Source organism: Trachurus japonicus, chromosome 6, assembly GCF_045865225.1.
Source record: "Trachurus japonicus isolate A0001 chromosome 6, Traja_1.0".
NCBI lineage: Eukaryota > Metazoa > Chordata > Actinopteri > Carangiformes > Carangidae > Trachurus > Trachurus japonicus.
The window spans coordinates 1,967,131-1,984,774 of record NC_140912.1 but is presented as its reverse complement, the minus strand read 5'-3'; the positions used below and the strand labels follow the sequence as shown (position 1 = coordinate 1,984,774).

At 44.6% G+C, this 17,644-nt stretch overlaps 1 protein-coding gene across 4 annotated transcripts in view; it reads right to left on the bottom strand.

Moving 5' to 3' along the window:
- Nucleotides 1–6,836: 6,836 nt before the first annotated feature.
- bcar1 (BCAR1 scaffold protein, Cas family member) overlaps nt 6,837–17,644 on the bottom strand; it is an 87,496-nt gene continuing 76,688 nt past the window's right edge. For 3 of the 4 annotated variants that reach the window (XM_085778256.1, XM_085778254.1, XM_085778255.1), the window contains 6 exons: nt 16,756–16,905; nt 14,574–14,669; nt 12,415–12,804; nt 10,453–11,322; nt 9,364–9,450; nt 6,837–8,446 (listed from right to left, as the gene is read on the bottom strand). In XM_085778256.1, coding sequence (XP_085634382.1) covers nt 7,904–8,446; nt 9,364–9,450; nt 10,453–11,322; nt 12,415–12,804; nt 14,574–14,669; nt 16,756–16,905 — 2,136 coding nt within the window. In that variant the 3' untranslated portion in view covers nt 6,837–7,903. The remainder of the gene's footprint in view (nt 8,447–9,363; nt 9,451–10,452; nt 11,323–12,414; nt 12,805–14,573; nt 14,670–16,755; nt 16,906–17,644) is intronic. The other variant, XM_085778257.1, reaches the window with a different exon arrangement.

Sequence of the window (17,644 nt, the reverse complement as noted above, 5' to 3'; positions counted from 1 at the left end):
TGGAACGCTACAAAGTCGTAAGTCGTGACTTGAAGCTGTAATTTACGGTTTCAAAAGCCTACCTGAAACGCAGCATTAGCCAAAACGACCGGATCGCTTACTTCTGCTTTAATATATTAATTTCTTGGATAAAATTTGGTCAAAATCTTAAGTTCTTTGTCTTCTATAGACTTGCCCTTTTTCTGAAGTCCGTCAAAATATAAAAGTTGGTGTATGAGTCTTGAAGCTCTGGGAAAAAAAAGAAAAAAAAGTTTAATTCACTGGTGAAACTGTGATAGTAGATGTTCTCATTGTGTGAACTACATTAAGGTCTGTGATACAGACTGTAATACAATATAACAACTTGCTTTGTTAGAGTCCTGCATGCTTTAATGTTTTTAAATCAATTTACTTAAAATGTATATCATGTTCCTATAAAGTTGGAATCATTTTGTTTTCAGACACATTCCTCTTTTTATTCCTATTATAAAGGTTAATTGTGGTTTAATTTTCACAGTGCTATGTTTGGAAGAGATTGATCAATAGAGTTTTGAGATAGATTTATCTACCAAGAACACACACACACACACACACACTTATACACATATATAAACATATCAATATGAAGTTAAACTTTAATCTCAACCTGAAGCTCTGTTTTCTCTTGTCTTCTTCTACATGTCCCCTGTGTAAAGTACAATGATCTGCTGAGAAGGGCTTCATGTGATGCTGAAACAGAATATAGTTTTGGGTTTGTTTTTTGTTTTGTTGTAACTCTGGTACATTTTTACTTTATTTTTCTGCAGTTCCCTTTTAAAGTCAGTCAGGTTGTTATCTAAATATTAAAAATATTTTGTATCTGAGACTTGAAATGAGGCGTTAAAGGTGTACAGAAAAGAAAACTGAATTTGAGCCCACTCTGGATCATAAAATTAATATGATAACTCATCTTTCAGACGATGTAGGCCAAACTTTGTGCAAAATTCTATTTTTGAGTAAATCCGGGATGAAAGTGTGTATTTTTTTTTCGCATTGGATAATGCAGGCGCACGGATTATACGTCAGCCTGTACACGATTCACCAGCCACTGATATTGGATCCGTAATCCGTCATTCAAACGTCTGAGACACGCACACACACACCGAGCTCGGTCTCGCCCCAAGCTTTGAATGTCCCGCCCGCTCGATAGCGACCAATCAAATTCGTTTTCCTTACTCGGGTAAACTCGTGTTGCAGCTCGTGACAACTCGGCGCGACAAACAGGACAAACGGCCATTTCTGTACACCTTTAAGTCTTAAACAAATAAAGTGGTTAGACTGTCTGTCTCTCTTTGTGTCACAGTGCACAGTTTCTTGTTGTGGCACTGCACCAACAATGAGAGACACTGGGTTTGTCCACCTTAGGCTTACATTAACTGCTGCTGTCAGTTTGCATCTCTGTACGTTTTGTCCTTCATATATTACAGTACAGACAGGAAGATCAACTACAGTGACGGATCATTCTTCCAACAGTCAAAGTAATGTGACTACTGTTATGACTGACCTGTTCAACCTGTCCTCAACATTGACTGTCCTGTTCTGTCCTGGCTTTGTGCCATAAACATCACATTTAGGTTTCAAAAACCAGACTCACTTCATCCTCATTGAGGTGAGCAGCTGAGATGTTGGTCAGTAAGGAACATGTTCAGTATTACAATCATGTATACAGGCAGCTTAATGCACAGCTGGTTTGACTGTATGGATTCATTTATATCTATTGTGTTTTTAAAAACATGTGACAGAGTAACTGTGTCTTTGATTTGTTTTACTTTCTGTTTGCATGTTTCTGTCTGAAATTGAGTGAACTGCACTGATTTGTTTCCTGTGGCTCCACACATTACACACACTCTCAGAGTGACAGACTTCAGTCACAGTTGGGATGGCCTTCAGTCTGCACATGGGCCAGGAAAACACTCGGGCTCCTCCACATCTGAAATCTCAGATTCTCACTTTTTGTTTTGTTATTGTCGCCCTCTAGTGGCCATTTGTAGAAATCACACAGTACAACACTGATCATTTTTTCGGTATACAAATCTGTACACACCTCATGACTCTTCATGTTACTGTCCTGTGAGTTAGTTCAGTTCATTTATATTTCATCCATTTATTTATTTACATGATGTCATGTTGTATTTGATGTTTAAGGTTTTGCAGGTCTGTTCCCTTTAAGATGCACTTCCATAAAGCTGTGAAATCACAAGATATGCAAACAAAAAAACAAATAATGATCAAATCAATCCCTGGAAGGGGTAAGGCCCCAAATCCTGAGCCTGTAGCCTGTAGGAGAACCAGCCCACAACTTTAGAGAGCCTCAAGTAAATTTATGAGACATTTCTGTGGCCAAAATCTGTCTGGTGTGTGATTTTTATTTTAAAACAGATGAATGACCTTTAAATGTACAAAATTTTGCATGGACATCTACCTTGTACCTGTATGGACCTTTAAAGCAGATATCAGTGGAATGTTTTTGTTAATATAAGTCCTAAATAGTCCTCTTTTCCGTCAGCAATCACTTACATGAAGTATTCCAGCCTAAACACGAGTCTCTCCGTCACTCTGCTCTGCTGTAACCCGAGGAGAAAATTTTCCTTGTGGGATACAAGTGTTATCCAATGAGAGGAGAGAACGGCATGAAGGGCTGTGTGTGCAGCCAAGGGATGCGCGTGAATGTGGTGACGTAGCACGAGGACCAATTGATGCCTGACAAGGGCGGGGGCTGCTAACTCATGGTGCGTTCAAGGAAACTCGTACTTTGTGTTTTTCCTTCCTGTGAAGTCATACCAGTTCGATCTGGTACGAGTTCACGGGTCGGAAGTTACGAGTGGCCGTTATAGCAGGGTTGCCAACTTTTGGTCCTGGGCTGGAGTGAGATTCTGTTGGCGGGGGGGGGGGGTGTCTATAATAATAATAGTTATGTTTATTGTAGTTTTTCTCTCTGTCTCTCTCTCTCTCTCTCTCTCTCTCTCTCTCTCTCTCTCTCTCTCTCTCTCTCACACACACACACACACACACACATTATACCTGCAAACTGAGTAGGCTAGAGGTGTAATAGGTGACAAAATACGTATATCCCTCTAGGGGGGTCTGGGGGCACCCCCCCCCCAGGAAAAAATTGTGATTTTAACATGTATTTGAAGCATTCTGGTGTACTCTGAGAAGAAAATAAAGGGAAAACACAACATTTGCTCCAGATAAGAGGGAAAAAAGCAGATCTGTGGTTCCTATCATTGTATGGCTGGAGTGTATGAAACTGGTCTAGTGGGGAGCTGTGGCTTTTGGCCTGGACCAGCCTATTGAGCCTATTAATATATGAAAGGACAGAACAGACATGTCCTGTGATTTTCAGTCTTCTACTACAGCCTGATGATACAAGTCAGGTCCTGAAATGTGTGTTTCTCTTCTGTAATAAACATTCTACATACCCATTCGGAGTTTGCAGGTATGGCCCACGTGCATGCATGCGCAGTTGCGCACACACGTAGGTACACACACACACACCTGTTGCTGCGCTGTCTCTCTCTCCTCTCCTCTCTGGACTGAGCTGCCTGGCTGTACTTTTGTGCTACCCAGTCTGCATCTTGATTTTATAGTTTTCAGCGGACTGGCCCAACCAGCCCGACCGCAGGCGTCAGTTAGAGCCGCGTTCAGTCCGAAAACATAACTCGGTCAGGTCAGGTTGTGTCTCGGGCTTCGCTCTCTCCCTCTTTTTTTTGGCCATCGGATTCGGACCAAGTCGGGTCCAGGCTTCAGCACCGTGCCGCTGTTGGTGGGGGCGGGGGGGGGGGGGTCACGGATCGACAACTCCCCGTCCTACTGTGCTGTGATCACAGGCTTGAACAGCCGTCCCATCGACACGCGGATAAGCAACGCGCACACCAATCAGAGAGCCTATTGACGAGTGCCAAGCTTGCTTTAATTTTTTTTTTTTTTTTTTGATTCGCTTGATTTTGGCGTGAGAATTGTTTGAGTGGCGTGAGAGCGTGAGACAGGACCTAAAAGCGTGTGACACACGCCAGATGCGTGAGAGTTGGCAACCCTGCGTTATAGGGAACTTTCACAGACAACAGGACGGTAAAAACACGAGCTACGGGTTACCTGGAACGCTACCAAGTCGTAGTTGTGACTTGAAGCTGTAACTTACGGTTTCAAAAGCCTGCCTTGAACACAGCATTAGCCGAAACGGCCGTGCCGATGATATCTGCTTTAACCTGTGATGGATGCTAAGGTCATTATTGTTATGATTGGATGTTATTACATGTTTGACCGCTAGGCGGCAGTACTGGTTTGTAGTCAGCTTACCATACCATATAACAGAGTAGAGCAAGACTGCATTAAGCCACATGTATGTTGTTGAGAACGTGAGACATTAAACTAAGTTACTTGCTATCAACACGGCCTCATCCTTGGAACACGAACATGACATGGTACCAGGAGTAAACTCGAATGAACGACATGCATTTAAAACCACCGGAAAGTTTGAAACTAACGGGGAACGTCGACGAGAACTGGCGCACCTTCAAACAGCAGTTTCACCTGTTTGTTGCGGCTATGGGACTCGAGGCTAAGCCGGAAGCAAGAAAGGTAGCGCTGCTGCTAACGATAGCAGGGCCACAGGCCATAGAAGTATTTAACACGTTCGTGTTTGACAGTCCTGAAGATAATGAAAAGTTGGATGTAGTGCTTAGTAAGTTTGATACTCACTGTTCTCCGAAGAAGAACGAGACGTACGAGAGGTACGTGTTTCGGTCTCGTACACAGCGGCAGCATGAGCCCTTCGATAGCTTCCTGACGGACTTGCGGCTAAAGGCGCAGTCCTGCAACTTCGCGACGCTGAAGGACTCCATGATCCGGGACCAGATCGTCTTGGGCGTGGAGGATAAAAAGGTCAGAGAGAGGCTACTACGGGAGATGGAGCTGACGCTGGCAGGAGCCATTAAGATCTGTCAGGCCAGTGAGCTGTCCCAAAGGCACGTGAGGACGTCCAGCGAGATGTCTGCAGTCGCCTCGGCGCAGAGCGACAGCGCGGCAGCGGTTGGAGCAGTGTCGTATCAGCGGAGACGGCGCACACAGACCCGGCCTGCACAGCAGGAGGACGTGATGATAAACTGCAAGGGCTGCGGCTCACAGCATAAGCCTAGACAGTGTCCAGCGTTTGGTAAGCAATGCTCCACTTGCCAAGGCAAGAATCATTTTGCTAAATAATGCTTCTCCAAACGGAAAGAGGGGAAGAAAGGAAAAACTGTAAACTTAATAGAAGAGCCTATGGTGGTAGCTGAGGTGCCAACAGCACCATGGCACAAAGTAGGAATGGACTTGTTTCATCTCAGAGGTAAAGACTATTTAGTGGTAATGGATTATTACTCAAACTTCCCTGAGATGGCGCTACTAACAAGCTCAACATCAACTTGTGTCATAACACATGCTAAATCTATCTTCGCCAGGCATGGCATCCCACACGCCGTGGTGAGCGACAATGGCCCCTGCTTCAGCAGCAAAGAATGGCAGAAGTTTGCAGTGCAATATGATTTCAAGCATGTGACGTCAAGCCCACACTATGCACAGTCAAACGGGCAAGCTGAAAAAGGAGTTCACATTCTCAAGCAACTCTTTAAGAAAGCTGCTGATAGTGACTCGGATCCCATCTGGCTTTATTGAGCTACAGAGCATCACCTCTTCAGTGCGGCCTATCACCGGCTGAACTGCTGATGAAGAGGAAGCTACGAACAACATTGCCGAGTCATCAAAACGACAAATTAAAGCAAAAGATTGAACGTAAGCTACGACAACAGAAAATGATGCAAAAGTCATTCTATGACAGAACAACCAAGCATCTCCCTCCACTGACTACCAACAACACAGTCAGGATTGAGGATGCTGATGGATGGAGTACAAAAGCAACTGCAAGAAGTTGCTCCACGATCGTACACGGTGAAAACTGATGATGGACAAATCCTCAGACGCAATCGTCGCAGTCTATTAAAGACTCCTCAAGGGACTGTTGGTGAGCTCAGTGTAACCTGTGGTGAATCTCAGGTAATTCCCACACCTGCTATGGACTGTAACACTGACTCTCACACACCTACTCCGAGCGAACCTGAGTTAAGAAGGTCCACAAGAGAAATCAGAAAGCCTGATAGACTGAACTTATAAACAAAGAAAATTCAATATGCATGTTAAAGATGTTGAACAAAATGTATATCGACTGATGTTGTGAATGTGTTCTAAATGGTCTAGTGTTGGCTTAGATATGAGTTATGCAATCTGATATAAACTGTTTATACTGCTTATGTGTTGCAGAGTTATGCTGAATGTGAAATGGTTGAAATAACTGACACAGCTAATGTGATGATTCATGTTAATGCATTTTACCTTAGAAAAAGGGGGATGTTATGATTGGATGTTATTACATGTTTGACCGCTAGGCGGCAGTACTGGTTAGTAGTCAGCTTACCGTACCATATAACAGAGTAGAGCAAGACTGCATTAAGCCACATGTATGTTGTTGAGAACGTGAGACATTAAACTAAGTTACTTGCTATCAACACGGCCTCATCCTTGGAACACGAACATGACAATTATTTCACTGTTTGCTCTTTATTCCTTCCTAATAAAAACAGGTTTGTTTCTAACCTGATGAGTCTGATGATCTGCTCGTGTTTATTAAAACCAAACATAATAAACAGTAAACTGTTAAATCTACTGTTTTATCTTTCACATCTATCCATGGGCCAGATTTTAATATGGGTGAAATACAGACCCTTAGAGAAAAACCAAAACATCTTCAGTTGTTTCACATAAAAACACACCATATCAAAGTGTCAGAGAAAAGAGGAAACACAGGTTTAATTTCAGTTGTTGCCTTGAACGTTTTACACTCCTGTTCTCTGATACATGCCTCTTACAAAACAACGTATGTATAGTTTCCAAAAAACCAGCTGAGATGGCACCGAGATCGTCTTTCACAATGCGGGTATCTGTAGGCAGCGGTGTTGCCTTCACTGGCGGTGGTGGAACTCGGCGTGGACCTCGTCCTGATGACGTTCTGCTCAGACAACGCGTGGAGCCGTCAGTCTGTCATCAGGTGAAGTCCCAACATGTGTGTGTGCTCCAGTGTTTTCTTGGAAAGTGTGCCTTTGTCAGGGCTGAAGAGCATTGACGTACTACAACACAGTCATACATATCATCTGGAATTTACACATCCATAACAATAATGATACAAGGATCAAGAATCAGAGCCATAATTATAAGGTATAGCAATAATAATAACAATAATTGATATGGTCTAAAAACTACTCTTATGTTTTCATCTTTTCTTTAAAAAAAAGCCATATATTTATATTTATATACTGGAAGTTCTTCAGTCTTTTTTTCTTTCTTGTTTTCTGACTAAACTGGTAACTTAAATATTTACAGTGATTATTTTACAACCATTGGCCCAGCCCACTGAGGATAAAATGTTCCTTTGACTCTATTGGGATTAAAAAGCGCAGTGGAAGGAGGGAAGAGAGAGGAATGGTCCCAGTGAGAGGCGAGGTAGAGAGGGAGCAGAGGGTGGGGTGTGAGGCCAGCGGCCCCGGTCCTAGACAGGGTCTCAGACAAGGTCTCAGACCCCCCCCGAATCCGGCACCGTACAGGGTTTCCCATGCTACATGTTAGAAGTGTAAGGAATAGAAAGCTTCGCCCTGTCCAGGCACACGGAGTCCCCAACCTCACACTGGAAGGGTATACAGGGTTTCCTGCAGCACTTTGTGCTCCAAGGGGCTCCGGGTCCTCCCCCCTCGTGTTGCAGGGGTGTCCACCCTGTGGTACAGGGAGGATTTACTGCCCCATGTTCCTTGGACATCTCAGTTTGTGTCACTGATTTCTCCTCCTCCAGCCTCTGCTCCTACATCACCAGCAGCTGTCCCAGCACCATCCTGAACTGCTGCGTGTACCCTGCCAGCTCCCTCACCTTCTCCGTCATCTCTCTGGCCGCCCCGGGGGAGGGATACTGAAGCGCCGCCGTCTTCGTACTGATCACGATGTCTTTGAGTTTTTCACAGAGGCTGTTGCTGCTCTGCGCCACCCGCGCCCTCACGTCCGGAGACTTGGCCTGGCGCGACAGCGTGTCGCCGATGAACACCAGCTTGTGAGCGCTGAGGATGACGAACTTGCTGTGCGCCACGAAGATCTTGGGCGGCTGGTTGGAGTTGATGGCTGTGAAGAAGGCATCGATGGCGTTGGTCACCGTGGTGACGTTCTGCTCGCACTGCTCCTGGTAGAAGAGCAGGAGCTGCCGGTCGGCGTGGCACAGCTTGGAGGAGGGGGCAGCGGAGCCGTTCTGGGCCAGCTGGCCGGACAGAGGGTGATGGGGAGGGGGGGCCCAGCCCGTCATGTCGTTGTTGATTGGCCGGCTGACTTCCTGCTCTAGCCGCTCAAACTGTTTAATCTGGAAAAGGAAGACGAGGTAAACACTGTTAGTGCTAAGTAATGCTGCAATGATGATATTGCAGCTACTGATCAAACTTTAAAGGTACATTGTGTAGAAATTCCTCCCATCTAACGTTGCGGTTGTATATCACAAGCAACTCAATCGTATTTTTCATGCTGCATTCACGTGAAATTGGGCAGACGGCAGACGGACGACAGCCGCTGCACGTAACGGCATAAACAATCCTCTATGTAAACAAGTGGTCTGTCAGCACAAAGCAAAACAATACACGTGACAATATGTTGTCATGGCGATGTGGTATTGTTTACCCGACCCACGTTTTACCAGCTTTCTCTGGACTTCTGTGACTAAAATGACATCTGGTTTGTTAGCGACGGCCGTCTGCCCGACTGCAGGTGAATGCAGCATCAGTGTAATGCTCCATTCCTCCTCACTGCGTTACCGCGATGACTTTTCACAGACGCCACCTCGACCTGAGCCGACAGCTCCGGTGTCTCCGCTGAGTTTCCGTGGTTTCCTACGTCACGCTGCCACTGAACGTAAAAACATGGCGACACCACATGGCAGCCAGCACCGAGCTTACCCGCTCCATGTAGATATGAATGATATGAACGGCTAATTCAGAGCTGAAAGGAACACTTCAGTTTGTTGATGGGGGTGATAACTGATTAATGAAAAACATACTTTTGAATCAAATAATCGATTTTCGTGAATGGATAACAGGAGAAGTTACACAATGTCCCTTTAACTCTGATACACTTTGGAGAAAAGCTTCACACAGAAACACCACAAGTTCAAGTCAACAGTGCTAACTGTGATGGGAACGCTAAATGGTCAAAATAATAATGTATGTATGTGTCCAATCATGACGCACATGCGCGCGCGCGCGCGCGCACACACACACACACACACACCTGTTGCTGTTCCAGTTGTGTCTTGTGTCGAATGATGTTGCCTTTCTCCAGCAGCTGTCTTTGGTTCTTCTCAAACTCCTCCTTTCCCTAATAGATCGACAAAAAGATACACACAGGTCACCTCTTGGACACACACCCTTCATTTACAACACAACTGTCTCAACATGGAGCAGAACACATAAGCACTGTCTCCCTCTAATGGTGATATGCAGGAAATGCACAGGAGCTCCTGACTTCCCAGAGGGGATGTAGAGGACAAGATGCACATGCATAATGTCTGCTGGGGGTTAATATTTACTCAAATGAATGATGGAATGGATCAAATAACTTTTTCTATGACAAAGAACCATTTCTGTATGTGTGAGGTTTGATACCCAACCATACAGTACAGAGAGAGCTTCAGTGATCTTAGCAAAACTGAGATTGCCTGTGGTGTAGACATTGGACAGATGGAGGTAAACAAAATACACCATCAACATAATATGTTGACTGGCTGTGTAATCGATAATATGTGGTCATATCACTGTTTAATATTCTATTCATCTTCAACAAAAACTAAACTACAGCATAGGATGATATTCATGTTCCCGAAGGTAACACAAAACAAAATGTTAAGGCGAGACACTACAGGTGAATAGGGTAAAAAATTTAACTAACAGCTATTGCCATGAAACGTTCTATGTTTATTACTTACATTGAGACAATTATTTTTTGTATTACATGTTTTCTTAAATATTATGCTTAAATATGGAAATGAGACATTATCTAATTAAATATGCGTGAATTTGTGTACATTTCCAGACCCGAAATCTGAAGATTGGATAAAGCCACTTTCAAAATTCTTGTTTTATTTTGTTGACATATTAAGTAGTGTGAACACGGATATAAAAATAACAAAAAGTAACAAGTACCATAACCTCACAACTCATTTCTCTCTTCATTCAGTCATTGTGTGTATCAGTGAGTTATCTGTAAAGTGAAGTGTTCTCTGTGTTTATTCTAGAGTCAGCAGCAGCAGTTTCTATTTAACATGTCAGGTAATCTCTTAATGTGCAGTGTGTGTGTGTGTGTGTGTGTGTGTGTGTGTACCTGTAGATGTACGTAGTCGTAGTCCTCCATCCAGCCTTCCTCTGTGGTCTCATATGGCCTGTCCACACCTTCCTCTTCCTCTGCCGCTGTAAACTTTGGCGGAGAGGGGAGGGGCCGTGACTGAATGTGCACCCTCTCCCCTCCCTGATAGCTCCCGCTTCCTGATCCTGTCATGTGACCGCTGATCTCCCCAGGGATTGGAGGAAGTGGCAGCTGCTGCTGCAGCCGGTTGGTCCTTTTGAAGAGAAGTGAGGCGTTCCCGTGGAGAAAGGAGGCGAGCTGCTTGGCGTCGTCGGGGATCCCTCGTGCCGTCAGGATCAGTCGATCTAAATCGTCTCCTCCGGGTGGCGGTGTTGTGAGGGCCGCGTGTGACCAGGAAACAGCGTCCAAGCTCTGACTGTGTCGGACCAAACTCTGGAAGACTTCCTCCATTTTCCCCACCTGGCGGCCCAGTTTGGTCTGAAGCGAGCGGTCCGTTGCCTGGGTGGCGTTGGCCACGGCCCCCCGGGCAAATTCTAGGAAGTCTCGGACAGTGGCGCGCACCCGGTCGGCAGCCTGGTGAATGGCCGGGAGGTTCCCTTCCAGGTGAGCAGGGCTTCTCCAGTTCCCTGTGATGAACGACATCATGAGGGAAACACTGGATTCGACGGCTTGCTGCAGGCGAGACAGACGCTCCATGGCCTGCTCCAGGTCCAGGATCAGGGGCTTCCCTGACATGGAGCCTGATGCAGGGACGGAGGAGGTGTCGCGGACAGGGACCATGTCCAAGGATGAAGCAGAGTGGTTGCTGCGGGTACTTCCTGTACTCGAGGCGGACAGCCGCTTGAAGGACATGGTCAGCTCCTCAGTGGTCTGGGCATCACGCACAACCTGGAAAACACATATGACCACTGAGTAAAGTAGAAACTATCTGTCTCCTCATCACCAAAAGTGTTTATTTCATCAACAGAGAGTAGCATGTGAAGTTTGTGTTGAAGACAAATGATTCAAACAAACAGAAACAACAGCTGATTAATGAATATTACAATGGCTAACAGCACCAAAAAACAGATTTCAATTCATTGATAGAAAAAATCACAAGGACTTAGTATGAAAAGAAGTACGTCTGCAGACATGTTAGTGTTACTGAGACACCAACAGAGATGATGACATAACAGCTTTCTGGTTACAACTCTCTTTTGATGTGTAACCATAATTACTGATGGCTGAGACACAGAGGCACCGTGGAGCTAGAGTTAGGTTAGCATGCTACTGTAACTTCAGTGAGAAGAAAAGACAGAATAAGATGTTGTTCTGAATGTTTTCCTGGTTGTTCCTCTTCAACTTTCGTGTTAATTTGTACATTTTACAGAACTGGATATCTGAGACTGATAAGATTTTTCTGACCGCTAGCTGATCAGTCGGTGCATCTCTGGTAAATCCCTACATAGTACCTAGATAGTGAAGTGAACTGCTGCAATCTTGATAGACAAGAACAATACTGGTAACAGTACACAACAAAGATGGTGGCAGCTGTAGCATCACAATGTTGACATTGTTAAAGTGATAGTTCACCCAAAATTCAAATTTCACTCATTATCTACTCACCCTCATGTCGATTAAGAGCTACAAACAAGCTTAAAATATAGACTTATTTAATTTTTTTCGGAACAGTTTCTCATGTCGGGGCTTCAATACAAGAGGGACAGACGAGCAGTATGGAGGTATTTGGATGTTTTTTGGTGTGTCTTTTTGGACAAAGAAAGTTGGTATCCATTCACAACCATTATATGGACAAATACTGCTGCGCGGACCCCCCCGTAACTCAGAGAAGGAACAGAGGACTCTGAAAATTCTCACAGCTCTTAGTTGACATGAGGGTGAGTAGATAATGAGTGAAATTTGAATTTTGAGTGAACTATCCCTTTAAAGGCAAATCAACATATTTCTCAAAACGTGGCACTGCCCCTTTAACTCTCCTACCTGTGGGGGGACATCGTAGACATAATGGTCTCCCCTGTCGCCGCCTCTGTCCTCTCGTTCTCGGGGGAAGTCGTAGACATCCTGGGCAGTGTGAGCTCCTGTCCGCAGGCTGGCTGGGATGTCGTAGATCTCCTGCGGGGCCTGGCCCACCCCGCTCCTGTCTCCATGGTAATGCTTGTCAGACGGGATGGGGGGCGGGACGTCGTACACGTCCTCTGGGATGGGGGGCTCGTCGTCATCGTCATTGAGGTTGTTGTGCAGGTACTGGCGTGGAGGGACTGGGAGTGGGGGCTTGAGTTTGGCAAAGTGGGGTGGTACATCATAGGTCTCCTCTCTGATTGGCTGACCGTCAGGGACGTCTTTACTGACGGATGGCGGGAAGTCATAGACCTGAAGAGAAAGAAGATAAATAATTACATAAAGCCTTTCATGTTTATTATTTACAAGCAGTCACAGCCTCGTGTCCTGCAGATCTCACAGCACCAACACAAACCTGATCAGTCACACTGATTTTTAACCATACCTTTTTCTATACCAATTTTATCAAATCTGCTTTAAAGGGATAGTTCAACATTTTGGCAAATTGGCCCATTGCCATAATCGCTATAGTCATAGCAGTAGGTTCGTTACCTTTAATTGTCGGTGTAAGCTGTTTTTAGAACGGAGGTGCGGAGCAGCAGGCTGCTCAGAGCTATGCTACAGAGGCTAATGGAATTTCTTGGTTTTCCTCATCAAACTCATCAAATACACAACCCAACAACTCCAAAAGGCTGTCGTGGACAAGTTGTGACCTGCACAATCACCACGCTATGAGATAATAATGGAACGTTACCAGACAGAGTTGTTTTAGAGGTAAATTCATGCAAAACCGCTGATGCGCGTTGCGTTCAGGGACAGTTTTTCATCAAGCAGACTCTGTATTTACCTCGAAAACGGCTCTGTTTCGTAACGTTCCATTATTATCTCATAGTGTGGTGATTGTGCAGGTCACAACTTGTCCACGAAAGCGTTTTGGAGTTTTGGGATTGTGTATTTGATGAGTTTGATGAGGGAAACCAAGAAATTCCCTTAGCCTTCATAGTAGCTCCGAGCAGCCTGACGCTCCGCTCCTCCGTTCTAAAAATAGCTTACACCGACAAATAAAGGTAACGAACCTACTGCTATGACTATAGCGATTATGGCAGTGGGCCAATTTGCCAAAATGTTGAACTATCCCTTTAAGAAGGCAATGAAAGTTTATAACAGCTTGTCTCAAAGGGCTTTACACAGCATCATAACTGTCTTTTATCTGCTGGTTCCACAGGAACTGTCTAAATAAAATTGTAAATGTCAGCTCCAAAATTATTGGGACGCAAAGGACGGATGTAAACTCTCTCTGGGAGAAACGTGTCCTCAAGAAGCCAAAATGCATTATTAATCACTAACATGTTCTTGTTTAAGAATTTGCACTAGTGCCATCAGGACGGCGATACATGCAGCCTCTTAGGAAGACCAAATCATTTGTTCCTTCTGCTATTCGGCTGTTGAATGCAGAGAATTGAACTGGGAATTTGCACAATGCTGCTAACCCTACAGCAGTAAGAGTAATATGAGGGGAATAATGTTTTGTTTTATTTATTTCTATATTTATGACATCTCTATGTATGTTTTTATGAATTTATGTTGTATGAATGATTCTACGGTGAATTGCCCTTTGGGGAAAAATAAAGTTTTCTCTATCTGTATCTATAACAACCTCCTCTGCCCTTAGACCCTCACATCGACTGAGGAAAAACTCCCAAGAAAACTCTTAACAGGGAAAAAACAGGAGAAACATCAGGGTGAGCAACAGCAGAGGGACCTCTCACCCAGGACGAAAAGAAAATTAAAATATTACATTTTATATATCATTATCATACAACAACCATTATCTTACAAATTCTTTTTTTTACTCTTACATATAGTATGTTACAGTACTCCCAATAAGTTCACATCAACTCAAATTTCAATTTCAAATCCAGGATGTGAAGTTTGCCAAAATATTCTCTTGAGGAAACAGGAGCTTCCTGAAATCATAAAGACAGTCTGCTGTGTTCCCACACACACAAGACAAAAAGGTCATGCTGCACATCGGTGACACACAAAATACACAACAAGTCCAACAAATCCAAACTCCTCACCATCTGCTGTGTGTTCTTGTCTGTGCTGGCTGGGGTGTCATATATATCCTGACCACTAGAGGGCCCCTTCACCACCATGGGAGGAGTGTCATACACCTTAAAGCAATTGAAAAAACACACACGTTAATAACATGTTGTTACAGACACAACATGGGACACACACTTTCATCAGTAAAATGATGCATCCGGCTAAATACGGTGTGTTTGTGTTGAGTCAGAGGTCATGATGGGTGTGAAGCTCCTCTGTACATCCTGTTCAACATTACACCACACAGTTACATGAGGCATTGCAGGTGACGGTGGCAGATGTGGTGATGATTTGAAACATCTGTAAAACAGCTGTATTCTCTGGTTTAAGTGTCAGAATGATGTGGTTGTGGTGGACTGGACGTTTATTAATTAACTCTACTGCTGGAAAGATTAATCAAGCTCCAGAGGGGTGAGAAGGGAGGAAATGAAAAAAAAATCGTGATTCCAGTTGAGAATCTGCTGGCTCTCCAGTTGTGCAGTGTGTTGATCGATAAGAGCATCAGCAGGACACGCCTGTATCTGACTGGTGTGTGTCTGGCAAATGAAATAATGTGCCTGGCAGCAGGATGCAGCTTCACAGAGAAGAGGTAGGGGAATACAAAGATCCACCGGAGAATCATTTAAATGCCTCATATCACAGTTACAAGCAGATCTGATAAACAAAAAAATATCACCCACACACACATACGTATTACACGCACGCATAGACATAAGACAAGAGGTTAAATGGATGAATGGTTGAACAGGAGAGGATAGAAAGAGACAGGAGGAAGAAAAACAATGGAGGAGGGTAGAGGGAAGAAGGTGGAGACAGAGGGCAGGTGATCCGGGGGGAGAGGAGGGAGAAGTGGAGGAAATAAGGGAGGGAATAAAGGACATAAAGTTAAAAGAGACGAGAGGAAAAAGGAGGCAAACAGGAGAGACAAAGACTGTGATGGAATGTGAATCACGGTGGTTTTGGTCACATGACCACCTCTATGAGGAAGTATCCATCTGTCAACACTCGCCTCTTCAGTCCCTCCTGTGCCTCTGTCAACACACACACACGGACGCACACACACATACATGGACACACACTCTCTCTCTCTCTCTCTCTCTCTCTTCCAGTTGGGCATTTACGCCTCCATGCCTGTTACACTGGAACAATGAGAGACAGATGGAGAGAGGAGAGATGAGCAGGAGGTAACACACACACGCACCACTTGCTTGATGGCTTTTGTGTTGCAGAGAATCCAGTCCTCATAAAACATATATTTTCTACAGAAAAAAGTTTGTTTTTTAGTATTTTTTTTTCTCAACAAGAGATCAATTGTGTGTGTCCTGCCAGGGAAGCTGCTGAAGAGTGTTTTTATACGTGCTACAGTCCAGTGATGTTCACAGATTCTACCCACTGTGTTGAAGCAAACAAAGAAACTCAACTTAAAGGTATAATGTGTAGGAATTCCCCCCATCTAGCGGTGCGGTTGCATATCGGAACGTATTCTTGATGTTGCATTCACGTGAAATGGGGCAGACGTCAGACAGACAACAGACGCTGCATGTAACAGGATAAACAAGCGTCTATGTAAACAAGTGGTCCGCCAGCATGAGGCAAAACAATACAGGCATGACAATATGTTGTCATGGTGATGTGGTATTGTTTACCTGACCCACGTTTTACCGTGTTTCTCTTGTGGAGTAAAATGACATCCGGTTGGTTTGCCGACGGCCGTCTGCCTGACTGCACCTGAATGCAACATCAGTGCCTCCGTCCTTCCTCACACTACACAGTGGTGACAGTTTTAATAGGCGCTACCTGGAAAACTTTCTCCCCGAGCTGTCGGCTCCGGTGAGTTTCCGTGGTTACCTACGGTCACGCTGCCACTCAACGTAAAAAATGGCGATGCAACATGGCCGCCTCAGTTCGGTGCGTCGCCCACTTATGTATTTGTAACGACTTGTAACAACTCATTCTAAGGTACCAGAAAGCTTTCATTTGTATGCGGGTGTGATTCCACTTCAGTGAAATACGTATTTATGAAAGACATATTTGATTTTTGATAATAAAAAGCCAAATAAGTTACATACTGGGGCTTTAAAATGTGTCAGTGGAATCAGATGTCGTATCTACAAAGATTCAAACACACACACACAAACGCACACACAGTCCCACCTGTGTATTGTACTGCTGGCGGGTTGGGGGCACGTCATAGATGTCCTGCTGAGTGGGAGGCTGATGTCTGGGTGGGACATCGTACTCGTCCTGGTCTGACTTCACAGTGTCGTACACGTACACCTGTCCAACCCGAGTGGGAACGACCACCTGGACACAGAAACACAATGCAGGTGTTAGTCAAGACAAGAGCAACACAAAGACCTGCAGCGACACCACAAACCCAGACTGAAGATAACAGGATGATATGTCTGATCATTTTTATTCCATACAATCCCTTCTGCAAAAAGTCAAAAAGCCTGTGGTTATGTGACTATGGCAACCTGTAAGGGTCACAATCACAATCACAATGCACTGCCTTTCTTTCATCAGACTGGAGTAGAAAGAAAAAAAACAACTTATAGGCTCCCGCTCCTTTGAAAGAGATTTTATTGCTCCTTCACACTGAATGAGCAGAGACTAAAGGTCGTTTAGTCTCATTAAAACACACAGACACACACAGGCAATAAAAACAGAGCAGAGGTCCTGTCATAGTTGTCGTGGGAACCGTCCTGTCCTATTGTGTGCCTGTTTAAACTCGGTATTATATGGTTTGAGCGCAGAGTCAACCAGCCAGCCTGGGAAACCACAGCAGCTGTGGTACACAACACATACACAACCGAAGGACAAACGTCACAGCTGGATCCCGTCGTGTCCCTCCACTAGTAGAGAAATGTCTCAACGTCCCTCTGCTGCATTACTGATGAGCAGGAAGACATATACTCACCCTGACCTGGCTGCAGAGAGAGGGACTTGATTTGTCCTCTCTTCTGTTTTAGGATTAAAGGAGAACAAACTTTGCTATTCATGTATTTGTACTAAAATACAAATTCAAATCAATTCCACACTG